The sequence below is a fragment of the Chanodichthys erythropterus genome, chromosome 12, assembly GCF_024489055.1.
Source record: "Chanodichthys erythropterus isolate Z2021 chromosome 12, ASM2448905v1, whole genome shotgun sequence".
NCBI lineage: Eukaryota > Metazoa > Chordata > Actinopteri > Cypriniformes > Xenocyprididae > Chanodichthys > Chanodichthys erythropterus.
In genome coordinates, this window is record NC_090232.1 from 29,226,978 (window position 1) to 29,242,964 (window position 15,987).

Sequence of the window (15,987 nt, forward strand, 5' to 3'; positions counted from 1 at the left end):
GATGTCCTGTAAAGAGCACATTCAGGGCTTTGCAGAGATACCAGATTTTTAGAGGTTTCCCCATGACAACAACAACTTCTTGGTCTTTAATTATGACTGAAAATGAAAATTAGCACTCTTATGGAAATATGATAATATTTTGTGATTAAATTTAAAATTTATTTAAATCGGATTAATTTTCAAATTGTTTATTATAAATCAACATATCAGGAAAATATTATGGGGTTTCAAATCAAAATATGACTTTCTGTTATGAAACAGAACATTGATTTCATACATGTCCACTGTAGAGGACACCAGGACTTAAATCATGTTTATCAGGCATTTTAGGAGACACAACAAGTGAATAGGGAAAGAAATTATATGTCAGTATTCCTATTAATTATTAGATATTATTATGAAAATGTTACCAATTATTGCTCCCATTATTACACTTCTTTTTTCATTGCATGTTGCTCCAAGAATACATTAATATGCAAATTAGATACAGTGTATAGATACATTGTATTGAATGGGAAAACCGATGTATGGCCATTTTAACCTCATATTGCATAAAGTAAAATGGTATATCAATTAATTCCATTATATGTTTCATAACATAGTTGAGAATCATCTTTATACATAGTTTGGTTAAAAACAATATTGAAGCCTAAAAATTGATTGGTGATTAAAAAAAAATTCCATTGTTTTTGCCTATAAATGTCATTTCATGTCATTTTATTTTTTAAACAACTTAGTCCTGGTGTCCACTACAGAGGACATATCATAACATATGAATAAAATATAATTTTTAAAAAAATATATTTTTTCATTTGTTTCTTATGCTCTAAACAATATAATGACATGAAAAAAATGCTAAATTCAAAAAAAAAAAAAAAAATGTTGGGTCCCAGGAGGATATTATCATGTAGAATAGTATAATATTATGAATATGTGTAAAATATTATTTTGAAAATATTAGTTTAAATCAAGCTACATTATTAAGTTTTTTTTTCCTTCTACTCACTATAATACTGTACTGTTATTTATGTATTTATTTATTATTCATGTATTTTAATCATTTTTATTCTTTCTTTATTGTAGTATAATTTCTTATTTGCGTATGTTAATCAATTTTTATTTACTTTTAATAATTTAATTGAATATATTTTTGTATTTTAATCTCTACATAACTTAATTATTTTAATTTATATTCAAATAATTTTAATAAATCAATGTATTGATTTATTTTAATCAAACGTTTCATTATTTATTTATTTTAAAGGATTAGTTCACTTTCTAATTAAAATTTCCTGATAATTTACTCACCCCCATGTCATCCAAGATGTTCATGTCTTTCTTTCTTCAGTCAAAAAGAAATTAAGGTTTTTGATGAAAACATTCCAGGGTTTTTCTCCATATAGTGGACTTCAATGGAGCCCAAACGGTTGAAGGTCAAAATTACAGTTTGCAGCGATCCCAGACGAGAAATAAGGGTCTTATCAAGAGAAACCATTGCTCATTTTCTAAAAAAAATTAAATAAATAAATTTTATAAGTTTTAACCATAAATGCTCATCTTGAACTAGCTCTCTTCTTCTTTATTTGAATTCCGGCAGTGTAGACATTGCTAAGTGTATTACTGCCCTCCACAGGTCAAAGTTTAAACTAAATTATCATATAGAGGGTATGCATCGATGTCACTTTCCGGCCGAAAGCGCGCTCCCTCAGCTGGACTGAGTGGCAAAAGAACCTGCTGCATGATTGTATTTAATAGGGGAAACTGCAAAAACACGAGTAAAACTAACAAATTACACTAAAGGTTGGAATTGAATGTGTTCCTTACAACTTGTCAAATAAACCTATTCCATGGATATTGACATGCAGCCAGGAGTCGTGTTTCCTGACATTTATATGTGGCTGATTTCAAGGCCGGGGAAATACATAAAGCAAATTTGCCTGTGAATATTTTATATTTACAATATAGGTAGGTTTAAATCCGAGTAATCACTTATATCAATGTTATATCATCATATCGTCCAGCCCTAAAACATAGCTTTATAGTATAGTTTTTGTCAGTGTTGTTTATTTAAAAACACCCAATTATGCAGAATATAAGATGGAAAATATTTAATTGATGAGTTGTTAACATAATATATAACAATACAATATATACGGTATGATTTTACCTCAAAATCCAACATTTTGACACAAAATGATAAATGCAGATCCATGTTTGCCTGAAGTCAAGCTGTTTCTGTGAATTGCAGTGATCCATTAGCTTTTTTCTTTGTTGCTTTCTGCAGTTTTTTATGACAAATCTATTTGTACAGTCAGTCACAAAGCTCTTTCCCGTTTTGGATGTGTTTTTTCGCGACATTCACGCTGAAAACTAATGCTGCCGCTCAGTCTTTTGCCACTCAGCGGGCGTGACCGCAGTCGTAATGGTCGACGGTGACGTCACATGCATACCCTCTATACAATATGCTAGTGCAAGTATATAACAATTAGTTCAAACTTTGACCTGTGGAGGGCAGTAATACACTTAGCAGCATCTACACTGCTGGAATTCTAATAGAGAAGAAGAAGAGAGCTAGTTCAAGATGAGCATTTATGGTTAAAACTTATATTATTTATTTATTTACAGAAAATGAGCGATGGTTTTTAGATAAGACCTTATTTCTCGTCTGGGATTGCATAGAACGCTTTAAAGCTGCAATGAAACTGTAATTTTGACCTTCAACCGTTTGGGGCCAGTTGAAGTCCACTATATGGAAAAAAATCCTGGAATGTTTTCATCAAAAACCTTAATTTCTTTTCGACTGAAGAAAGAAAGACATGAACATCTTGGGGTGAGTAAATTATCAGGAAATTTTAATTTGAAAGTGAACTAATCCTTTAATCGTATTTTCATTATTCATTTTACGCTAGTTTCCTTTAAACATTTCCACAGACCACCAGCACTCCCTTGTGGACCCAAGTTTGAAAACCCCTGGCTTGCTCTGTACTATGTTTCAAAAGGACAAGGAAAAAATCCAACCCGTATTTTGTTTATGAGACTCATAAATCCGACAAAGGAGTCCTCTGTTTTTGCAGCCAGATCTATGGGCGGTCCTTTCCAATATGAGGTTACGATTGGATGACTTGAATGCAACGTCACGGCAACGTACACCAATCAAAATGAAACAATCTCTGCAGAAGAGCACAAGTTTTCCGCCTACTTGCCAAGAACCAGGAAATAGTCATGATATTTTGATAGACGACTCTCACTTGATATTAGTCATTGTGAAACACTTACTTTTCTGTTAGTTTCGTGGTCGACAGAGTTTGTTGCAGTTATGGCATCGTTATTCAAGAAAAAGACCGTAGATGGTAAGTTTTTTGCTGCTGCTCTAAGGGCTTGTTTGTTTTCCAAAGCCGCCCAGCAACACTCTCACGTCAATCATCGTCTGGTTTCGTTACTCATTGTTCAGTTGTTTAATACATTTAACCTGTTTTTTATTCTAAAACGTGTTTGGGGAAGCTGATCTGACTCGAGTCTAAGAACTAATACTACTTTACAGTATCGCGTTAAAGGTGGTCTTGATAGCAAACTAATAGTTTATGAAATCACTGGGCCACTGCTGTATCGTTCTAATATGTCTTATAAAAGTAGTAGGATACATATATATTATTTGTTATGACTGATTCAGAAATTTCAGCATTACTAATTTAAAGGGTAATCGATAACTATGTCTCCTGTCATACTACAGATGTTATTAAAGAACAAAACAAAGAGCTGCGGGGAACGCAGAGACAGATTACAAGAGACCGGACAGCACTGGAAAGACAGGAAAAACAGCTGGTGAGAATCCCCACCCATAAATGTGACGTGAATATGATGCCAAAATGTTCCCCTTTCTCAGCAGTGAGGTGTGTGAGATCACGAGGTAATGTCATTAATGTCACAGAGGGCCTTAGTGTGTCACCAGATTATGACTCGGCTCTTGATTCTGTTTCAAGTTGAGATAAGGGCTGTTTTTGTGTATCTTTCAGAAGTTTTCTTATAGCTGCCCGTCATAATTCAGTGGTTATATTTTAAAACCAGTGTAAACATAAAAACAGTAAAGGTGATGATACACTGGGCAACTTTTTGAGCAATTTTGCTGGGCAGTTTCGCCAAACAAAGTAGTTTGGGCACTTACCCATTGAGAATGGGCAACAAATTTCTATCAGATAGAAATTTGTTGCCCATTTTCAATGGGAAAGTGCCCAAGCAACATCCCTCGGCAAAATTGCCCAGCAACATTGCTTAAAAAGTTGCCCGGTGTATCATCACCTTTACTGTAGTTGCTATAAATTCACAGTATAAAGTTCTGTGACAGTGTTTCAGGGATTACAGAATGGTATATTGGTGCCTGTATATTTTAGAACTTTTAGACTTCCTTCCATTGTATTGAACTGAAGCCAAAATGGACCGTTGAATGGGCACTGACACGTTATGCAATACGTCCAAAAAAAAAAAAAGTTTGGAGCCTGGGTATGCGCAGAAGGAATCGTCAGTGGAGCCCAGAGGCGGAGTCGCGGTATCAAACTTCCGCCCAGACGACTGCGTCATCATTAATGTATTTTAAATAGACTATAAAAATGATATACAATTTAAAATTCTACCTATAAAATAATAGGCTATTCTGTTTCTAGAGCAATAATATTTTTGAAACAGCAAATTTAGTAGATAAAATCAATATAATATGCCACTAGAAACAACTCTAAATCGTCAGAAACGGTCCTGCCATTTTAAATCGTTCAACTAACATTACAGGAGATCGATTGCTGTAATTAGAGTAAGCTATCATTAGTTTTGTCCTGCTAATTATTATTTTATACCCATAAAAATAACAAAAATAACTGCCAGATAATGATCATCTGCTTTTTCCCGACATGGTTAACATTAGGTATGTTATCTTAACTAATAACATTTATTAATTAGCTTATAAGTAACACCCATACTTAATGTTACAGAAAAAGGTTCAGTGATCCGTCAGATCCTGTAGGTCGGTTAGTTCAGTTTACTGCTGAACAACTCATTTTGTTGGTGTTAAATAACAAAGAAATTGAAAATTAATAGTTAGTTAATACATCTTCAATCTCCCCTCGAAGCTCCGACAGTCCTCAGACAAGCTGTCAATCAACTTCGAACGCCCAGTTTTTATAGCTTCAAATTGCTAGCTAAAATCTAAATCATCACAAAAACGAACAATTGAATATATATCAGCGTGATAACAACTACCTTAAATGACCAAAACCATCTTTAAGAAAGTTTTATTTGAAACAGAATTTATTTTTAAGTTTTCACTGAAGTCTCATTCGACTGCATTGAGAGGGCGGGGTTTATGACCTGTATTGCATCCAGCCTCCAGGGGGCGATCAAAGAGCCCGCGGCTTCACTTTTCAGAACGTATGAGACACACCCGGTTGTGACGTATTTCAAAGTGAAACGGAATATTGAATAGAGGGCAGAGTTTTACTTCAGCGCTCCTCCTCTCCATCTCTCGCTCATAGCAGACTAACGGTTGCAGGGGAGTGGTTTAATCGATTTCAACCCAAGCCGTCAAACTGATGTCATTAGAGAAGGGGCACCGTTGCAGAGGGGAGGAGCATTTTCAGATTTTGATTAAATATTACGAAGCCAAACTATTTTTTTGTGTGGATTGACTTGCACGGATGAATTGTTCACCACAAAACTAACAATTTGAGCTAACAAAACAAATAAGGTCCATTTTGATTTCATGTGTACTTTAAGTGATATAATATATTAATTTACTTGATCTATCATAATCTGCTTTTGCTTTTCACCTTTAAAAGTACTACCCATATCCATTATAATAATACATGTGGTAAAATGTAAAGCCACATGATGAATTGAGTTCATCATAAGTGGTCGTGGCCTTAAAACATGGCCAATACCCATATATAGGCTGGTATATATACACACACACACACACACACACACACACACACACACACACACACACACACACACACACACACACACACACACACACACACACACACACACACACACCATCAGGGTAACAGTACGACACTAAAACAATGTGAATAAATACAAATATAACAGAAAAAGTAACACAAACACCCTAATGTACATTATTAATAACAAAAATTTGAAACAAAATTAAATAAATTTGACCGTGTTTTACAGTAGAAATAAATAAAATGTTAAAATTTGTTTTTCCACCATATATGATAAGGTATAGGGCAGTTCAACGAATAATCGTGATTAATCGTGTCCAAAATGAAAGTCTGTGTTTACATTATGTGTGTGTGTGTATAACACATTCATGTATACATTTAAGAAAAATGTTTTATTTATATATAAAATATTTATATTTATATATAATATAAATTATATATACATGCATATATTTCTTAAATATATACATGTATGTGTGTGTATTTATACACATAATAATTAAACACCGAACACACATTATGTAAACACAGACTTAACTCTAAGTTAACCAATTAAAACGTTAGTTCACCCAAAAATGTAAATTCTGTCATTAATTACTTTTTCTCTTCAAGGCAAGGCAAGTTTATTTGTATAGCAAATTTCATACACAGTGGCAATTTTTATTTTTATTTATTTTTATTTTACATAATAAAAATAAAACATAAGGAATAGAAATAACAGTAAAAACAGAGAATTTTGCTATCTGGATGGATGAGCTAGGAAGTCTTAGGGAGTTTTTTGTTGTAGTTGTTGTTGCTGTCCATCAGAGTGGATCTAAATAGATCTTCCTCACACGACAGGACTGCTACCTGTTAAGGCACTTCAAACTCATAAACAAAGTTTCAATCTCCCCTTTTGCCAAGACACCTCAAACTGCGTCATACAGCCCTAATCCCCCTTCCGGAGATATTTTATCTATGCAAACCAGTTCAAATTTCCCCCTTTGGAAAGTGTCCTGACTGCAATCCAGAGATATCTTAACCATGCACCACAGCTCAAATTTCTCCATGGTTTGTCCCCTTATCCAAGTTTACCAAATTTTAACCTTATCACAAATGCTTTCTTCCTAATTCTTCCATCTCTTTCAACCAGACAGCAATATTTAAAATGCATTAAAAGTCAGAAATGACAAGATGATACATAAAATATATAAAATACATTAAAAATGAAATAAAAACAAGAAAAGGAATTACAATAATAAAAAGATAATACATATAAAATAAAATGCAAACAGTTCAGAATTTTTTTATTAAACTGCTCAATTCATATGGATTACTTTCATGATCTCTTTATTAACTTTATGAAGTGTCAAAGTGGCAGTTGTGTAGCTGTCTATGGAGTGACAGAAAGCTTCAGATTTCATCAAAAAGATCTTCATTTTTGTTCTGAAGATGAACGAAAGTCTTACAGGTTTGGAATGACATGAGGGTAATTAATGACGGAATTTTAGTTTTTGGGTGAACTAAACCTTTAACAGGTATTTACTTTAGCATTTTTACAGGTTGTTTGTTTTTGCAAGAAAGAATTAGAAATTTTTTTTCTTTGGCTTTTTACATAAATGTACAAAAGATCTGTGTTTTATGTATTAAAGGTTTTATACAAATAAACATTATTTTTTTTATCTTACTATTACGCTGCCTAAGCCTTGTTTTAGCTTAACTGTGAACTGAGAACTGTGTAATGCAGTTATAATGCCATCCATCCTTAACCATTTCCTACTATCTGTTTTCTTTATCAAAGGAGATGGAAATCAAGAAAATGGCTAAAACAGGAAACAGAGATGCCTGTAAAATTTTAGCCAAGCAGCTTGTGCAAGTGAGGAAACAGAAAACGCGTTCATATGCTGTCAGCTCTAAGGTCACCTCCATGTCCACACAAACCAAGCTTATGAACTCGCAGATGAAGATGGCTGGTGCCATGGCCACAACCACTAAAGTAAGATCCTTTTGTCTTTTTGAACTCATGATAACTTTGATAAAAGTCTGTTCTAAACCCCAGGAATTTTAACTCCGTTCCATTTAGGCAATTCAGATCTACTATGATTTCACATTTAAGTCATTTTGTAGTCCTAAAACTCATAGAGAATGAGCATTTTAGAGCCATGGCTTCCCTATGGAATTTCTAATGGGTTTATGGATTTGGATTTAGGAGTAAAATAAGGATTGTGGCAAACGTTACTGAAAGCAACTTTGATATTTTGTTTATAAAATTCTCTTTCATGTGAAAGGATATTAAAGTAATGTTAACCTTATTTTAATCAAATGGAAAAGCACTATTCAAAACCCCCATTTTAAATTCCCAAGGGAACTCATGGCTCAAAAATGCTAAATTGCTTCCGGCTAGGGCTGCAAATTGATGTTGTGCACGACTTAACTCTATTAATAATGTAGGTAAATTGTTTTGGTTTTATTAGTATTTGTTCTAATTTGGGCCTATATGTTGGTCTATTAATGCATAACTGGCGCAGTGTAGTGGGATGCTGATACACAGCCATCATTCTTTCATAATTGCATAAGTAGCCTAAAGTGCACATTTTAAAATGGACATGAATCAAAGAGTGACTCAGTTGTTTGTGCCTCTGCCTCTCTCAAAACAACTTACAGACAATGCAAGCTGTCAACAAAAAGATGGATCCAAAGAAGACCATGCAGACCCTCCAGAACTTCCAGAAAGAAACAGCAAAGATGGACATGACAGAAGAAATGAGTAAGATGTGTTTTTATTTGTTATTGCGGGTGTTTTTGTAAGTGGATTTTGATAGTTAATGTTATAGAAATCCTAAAGGAAGTTATTTGACAACCTTGTTTTTTGCCACTCCTATGATGAATAGCTTGTTGTTTCCAAAATGATTGAGTGAAAAAAAGAGGCCCACTTGGTTTTCACCTGGCATTAAGATGTGTTTTGTTCGATCGTATCACAAGTGGACAACGCTAAATACAGGTGTAAACTGGGTCTAAAACGTTTTGAGCTTGTCCACTTTCGATCACTTCCAGAGGTAGTCGAAAACATATTCGACCGGATTGCTTTCGTATTGTAAACACTCATGTGGTGGAATGTGTTCGAACAGCCAATAAAGACCACCTACTCTACTCTCTTGACTTAATGCGCAAACATTATCGAAAGCACGCTAGCCAGATGGGATTTAAACTTTGTCAGCTGAAGACCCAAGTTTGCTTTGAAGACAAAAAAATGTACCAAGCACAATGTTCTCTCACCATTCCTGATTTGTAACACACACTCACCACGTTCGGCCGGTCTGCTGCTGCTGCTCTCCGTGTGTTTTTCCGCCGTCATGTGCGCGTTCATATGTAAATTGAAAAAAGCAGGACAGAAGTGGTTGAAAGTGGACAAAAAAGACGGATTAAAATACCAGGTTTAAACCGATATGTCTCCCTCGTCCACTTGTGATCCGATCAACCAAAACGCATCTTAATACCAGGTGAAAACAGGGAAAGAAATGACAGAAAGTAAATGACTGCACACTAATATTATTGCTCAAAAAATGTATACACTACCATTCATTTTTCTTTTTTTGAAAGAAGTTACTACATTTATTTTGGAAGGATATATTAAATTACTAAAAATGTGACAGTTAAGACAGAAAATATTTCTTTTTTAATTAAATGCTGTTTTTTTTTTAACTTTCTTTACATCAAAGAATCCTAAAAAACAGTTATTTTATTTGTAATAATATTTCACAATTTACTGTATAAATGCATCCTTAGTAAGCATAAGAGACTTACCTACTCAAGTGTAGTACGAAATGCAACTTTTTGACATTTTGGTTTTAAGTTCACCTTTCTTACATTGTGTTTGCACCTGTAGCCAACTTGAGTTAGATGTGTTTTTTAATTGTAATAATGAGTTAGATGTGTTTTTTAAACCTTTTCTTTCCCCTGTGTTTGTGTCCGTTTACAGTGAACGACACTCTGGATGAGATCTTTGAGGATTCTGGTGATGAGGAAGAAACTCAGGACATTGTGAATCAGGTGTTGGATGAAATTGGAATTGAGATCTCAGGAAAGGTAAGAACTGAAAGATTATATGGGCATCAGTCAAATCATGTTAAGGCACTAGATTCAATAAACTGTCTTATTACTGTTGTGCATTAGTGTTGAAATCCATTTGTGTCCATTAGGGTTGCATAATATATTGAATAAAAAAGTCCTATGCATTGCGATATGATTTCACTGCATTAATCCATAGACTTTATGGAGATTCAGAGAAAATACTGGCATAATTGATTATGCATATATGTCTGTCATATGCAACAGCCAAGCAGCAGTGATGCCAGTGTGGTACAGAGAATGTTTAACTGAATTTACAAATGTTTTTGCAATCAAACAAGGCCAAAATGAGGAAGCACCTCGACTGTGGGGAAGCATTTTGGTTTTTAAATTTGATGACCATGCTCAGTCAGAAGTGGTTATAATAAAACCTGCAGACCACACTTGCTATTTAGAGTAGAAATATGACAAACCTCTTCATTCTGTCTAAGCACGCAAGCATGGATAGCTCTAACCTTCTTCCATAAGTTAAAATTTTGATCTATTTTTAAAAAAACTTTTGTTTAGAAGGCCTGTTTTTTCACATTGATATATAACTATATGTAAAGAAGCAATATGAGAAAAGATCACACAAAATGGAGTGTCAAAGCGCTGAGCCTCCCATAATTTGTTGATCTCGATGTTCTACATTACATTTAGCATAGAAATAATTGAACCCTATGCATTCAAGCCTTTTTTAGGTTTTGCATTTGACTTAGAGTAATCCTGGATCAGTCTTTCAGAATGTCACTTCAGTACAAGATTTGTGGTTTAATCTAAGATATGTTTTATTTAAATAGAAAGAACAGGAGATACTGATCTCCTAACTAAAAACAGGAGCTATGAAGTAAACCAACAAGTTTATCACATCACATTACTCACTTGTATCATGCAGCCCTAATGTTTATGTAACTATAAAATCCCTATTTACAAATGCCAGTAGAGAATTTTACATCACAGTGGGTTTCATTTAATGATAATTGCATACAAGTGTTCTTGTACAGGTTCTTCAATAGAAGTTTTTCATGTAAAATTACCATTGTTTATGTGCATAGATTTGTGATTGCCTCTTAAATTTGCACAAAAAAACACCAATATGTCAAGAGTATTCCACACAGCATCACCTGCACAGCCATTCATCACTCTTTCAAAAAGTATCCTTACGTTCTCAGATGTCCTGAGTGCACATGCAGCAAGATCTTTGAGTAAACAGATTTGCTATAGTCTCCCAATTATCACTATTGATGTTAACCGATGTTAACCCACCTATGACAACTTCTGCTTCTGTGAACTCCAGAAAAGTTGCCATAAACACCTTTCATATAAGCCTAGACTACATGTGAACTTTTTTTATTATATAAGTTAGTTTTGTCATGATACCAAAATTGAATTAGATAGTACCATATTTTTGCAATTCTTGGTCTCACATTCGGTACCATAGCAAAAAATATTTTAACTGTTTGAAAATAAATAAATAAATAAAAAATAGAAAGGAGTTAATTATTAATGAATTATTATATGTAAATGACAAACAGTAAGGATGCCGTTTGGTTTTACCTTATCAATTCGAGCCAGAGTCCTCATCACCTACAATTGCAGTTGAAGCATTATACACTAAGCACTTATACACTATGTATGTACTTATGCTCGGCCATGAAGTGTATAAACTTTAGGTTACACTTTATTTGAACATGTCCTTGTTACAGTGTAATTATGCATTAACTGGTAAGTACTGAGTAATATTAATTAACTATGTGTACTTACTATAGGGTTATGGTTAGGTTTAGGTTTGTTGTAGGGTTAGTTGCATGTAATTATACATAATTTGTAGTTATTACTATAGTAAGGACACTGTAAAATAAAGTGTTACCGAACTTTATAAGGTTATTTTGTCATTCAGCATCGGAGTCTGATTTAGAGCCCTGCATTTCTGCCTGAGCAAGAAACTCAGGCAGAAATGCAAAACAAACATAGATCCATAGATATAGTGCTGTGCTGGCATAAACATGATGAGACCATAGCTGCATCTCATTTCTGAGGCATGTCCTCATGTTTAGTGTAGCAGAGAGTGAACCTTCAGCGCAGCAGCTGGAAGAGTGACAATTGGATTAAAATTAGTGATGTTCATTTCGGTGTGACCCATTAAAAATACCAAAATGTTATTTTCAAGGCTTTAGTTTTATATATGTGCAAATATGGCATATAAAACAACAGAATATGAGTATTCACACGTCACATACCCGCAGCGTTTGAATGGAGAAATCGCGCCGGCGCCTTGTGCACATACACAACATACACACAATCAGTTCTCACATTTTTTACTTGACATCACAGCCTGTTTCAAAATAAAATACAGTCAATCCAAGTTACACTGCTCAATGTATATATAGGCTAGTCTGTACAACCTGTGGCGTTCAGCCCTATACTATCGACTCACTTAAAAAGCACATGTGAAGGATGTATTGTTGGAACGCGAGCGAAGTACAAAGCCTATAATTAACATAATAAATAATAGTAATAAATAATAGTTTAGCAGATTGCTCCCACCCGCTCTTATACATAACTAAAGCTGCAACAGTTGAGTGCATGAAGGGTCCAACATTCCACACTTCGTTTTTTGGTTATTTAAAGTGAACTACTCACACTATTTATACTACAAAATGGCATAGAATAGTGCATACTTTAAGTACATGAATTGGGACGCACCTGTCTTTATAGATGAGTCATTCATTCATTCATTAGACCGATTCATTCAAAGACACAGATTCATTCAGTAACAAATCATTGTGTTGCTCAGAGATTTACAATGGATCGAATAGTTTGGAGATGGATTACAATGGATTAGTTTGGAGATAATTTTGTTGGCAAAATAGAGCAAAAACAATATTTTAAGTCTAAAATGTAAGTCACCTAATATTGACTTCTTGTTTATTAAACTAAAATCAAAATCACATTTTCAGACGTGCTGATTATCGGGAAAATGGCACTCTTGCTTGTGTGGTATTGTTTATAGATTTTTTTTTTTTTTTTGCACCATAAATTGGATTTTGTTTTTTTTTTTGCTTTTTGTGGCATTTTTGCCTCCGTTAATTTCCGACCCTGATGTGTGTGCGGTGGGGGGCGAAGCTCTTTTTCAAACGTAAGCAGAGGCTGCTTCTGTTGCAAGGCCCGTTTCAAGTGAAACATAGTAAAGGCAGCTACTGATTACACTACATGAAAGGTAATATCCGAAAAAGTATAATAGGGGCACTTTAAAGGTGCCCTAGATTCAAAAAATTGAATTTACCTTGGCATAGTTGAATAACAAGAGTTCAGTACATGGAAAAGACATACACTGAGTTTCAAACTCCATTGTTTCCTCCTTCTTAAATCTCATTTGTTTAAACGACCTCCGAAGAACAGGCGAATCTCAACATAACACCGACTGTTACATAACAGTCGGGGTGTACGCCCCAATATTTGCATATGCCAGCCCATGTTCCCAACATTATGAAAGGCATTAGACAAGGGCAGTGCACAGCTGAATCATCAGACTAGGTAAGCAAGAAATAACAACAGCGAAAATTGGCAGATGGAGCGATAATAACTGACATGATCCATGATAACATGATATTTTTAGTGATATTTGTAAATTGTCTTTCTAAATGTTTTGTTAGCATGTTGCTAATGTACTGTTAAATGTGGTTAAAGTTACCATCGTTTATTACTGTATTCATGGAGATAAGAGCTGTCGCTATTTTCATTTTTAAACACTTGCAATCTGTATAATTCATAAACACAACTTCATTCTTTATAAATCTCTCCAACAGTAATTGGAGTGTAATGTTAGCTTTAGCCACAGAGTACTATCAAACTCGTTCAGAATCAAATATAAACACCCAAATAAATACTATACTCATATGACCCGAAGCATGCATGCAGCATACATGACGAACATCTTGTAAAGAGCCATTTGAGGGTTATATTAGTTGTGTAAACTTTGTAAATGCACTGTATAATAGAGTCGTGAGCTCGATGGGCAGGGAGCATGAGATTTAAAGGGCCAGCAGCCCCTGAATCGGTGCATAGTTAATGATGCCCCAAAATAGGCAGTTAAAAAAATTAATTAAAAAAAATCTATGGGGTATTTTGAGCTGAAACTTCAGACACATTCAGGGGACACCTTAGACTTATATTACATCTTGTAAAAAAAAAAACGTTTGATGGCACCTTTAAGCGCAAACTTGAATGAATCATAATTTCTGTGAAAGAATTCACGCATATTTTATTTTAGAGATTCATAGAGAATTAAATATTGTTTTTCTGTTCCCTACGGCCTACGCAGTGCAGTGTCATAATTATTGAGACTTTGATTGCAGCAGCACTATCCATCATATCGTATTTTGATCCATAATGGATTTTTTGTTTCCCCTGCAGATGGCTCATGCCCCTTCAGCTGGCCGAAAGCAACCAAGCGCCGCCACATCCAAAGCAGATGGTATATCAGATGAGGAGATTGAGAGACAGCTCAAAGCCCTTGGAGTGGACTAGTGCTCATTCACACACGCACACAAACACCTGATTATTGCCTGGCAACAGGAGGCAACAACACACTCCACTCAGATTCACAGACACGCATTAGGATACATCCATACCGAATACTAATACATATACACACAGTTGCTGATAAATGGACAGTCTAAAAATTCACAGTCACAGACATGCCTTCTCTGGGATAACTGTGCCACAGATGGCAAATGCAATTTTTTAAATATTACTATTTATTTTTGACCATGAGATATGACTAGCAAGGTTGTTTAGGATTCTGTTTTTGGCTTTAGAAGGACAAAAAAATAAAAAAGTTTGAATACACATGTTGTAAATGAATATACAATGCCGTCAAGAATAAGGCGATTGTGTTCCCCCGAAATCTACAACTTCAGTCTCTTTGATCAATAACTCTGAAAATCGCATTGGTGTAAATAAGTTTGACAGAAGAACTCTACCTCTGTAAACATAAGAAGTGACAGGGCTGGCTCTTTAGTCTCGCAGTGTTTTGTCTTGTCCTCACTTTACCTTGCTGTTCTCCTGGTGCATGACAAAACACTTGTGTGAGTCACATCTTTAGTTTCCTGTTCTCACCTTCACTTCATTTATGAACTGGAAATGATGGAGTTTGTCTTCTGGGTTCAGATCTTGCTTGGATATTTTGAGTGCTCATATTTTATTCAGCTGCTTTTCAGGGGCAATGCCAAACTAAAAGAAGTGTGTTCCTGTTGAGCACATTATTTATCCTCCTGTGATGTCTGAAGATGGTAGCTCTCCTTGATTTTTTTTTTTTTTCATGTGCCTGAGGTCTCAGGTTGACAGTGTGTGTGGTTTTCTCTTGCGGTTGTATAGGTGTATCGATCAAGTCAGTTATTCTGACTTCAGAGACACTTGAAAGGTTAATATTTCCTGTTAATTTAAATCAGGCTGTGACCAAAGTAAGGATTGTTATTTTGAGTCGCACGTGAAAGCAGCATACTCAGCTTGATCTTTATGCACAGAAATGGGTTTTAGGTTGACGATAGACACTTATACACTGCAATATATCATAAGGATGTAAATAATGTAAGCATGAAAGGTTAATTAGTTTAGAGTTTGTTTAATCTACAGTGAGAGTTTTGAAATATGGGTGATGACTTTCCTTTCTTAAAATTTGTTCACTGACAGGTATTGTTCAAATTTAAGGGGATTATATGCCCTGTTTAACCATAAATAAAATTTGTAATAATATGTGACTTGTTTATGTTTTGTTTCTATAGACTTGTGGGAAGTTATTTGCTTAAATAGCCATTTACCACTAGAGGGCAGATAAACATGCTTAAATATTTACATTAGTTACCAAGTGCATAAGATGCAAATTTTTTAAAGAAATTATTTTATTTAGCAACGATCAATTAAATAGGTCAAAATTGACTGTAATTCA

The 15,987-nt window shown here is 34.5% G+C and overlaps 1 protein-coding gene across 1 annotated transcript; it reads left to right on the forward strand.

Annotated features, from left to right (window-relative positions):
* The first annotated feature begins 3,278 nt into the window (after nt 1-3,278).
* Nucleotides 3,279-15,775, forward strand: chmp2bb (charged multivesicular body protein 2Bb). Its single transcript, XM_067404814.1, has 6 exons — nt 3,279-3,350; nt 3,731-3,822; nt 7,732-7,926; nt 8,595-8,697; nt 9,910-10,016; nt 14,454-15,775. The coding sequence occupies exons 1-6, from the start codon at nt 3,317-3,319 to the stop codon at nt 14,565-14,567; spliced, it is 645 nt and encodes a 214-aa protein (XP_067260915.1). The 5' UTR covers nt 3,279-3,316; the 3' UTR covers nt 14,568-15,775.
* Nucleotides 15,776-15,987: the final 212 nt, after the last annotated feature.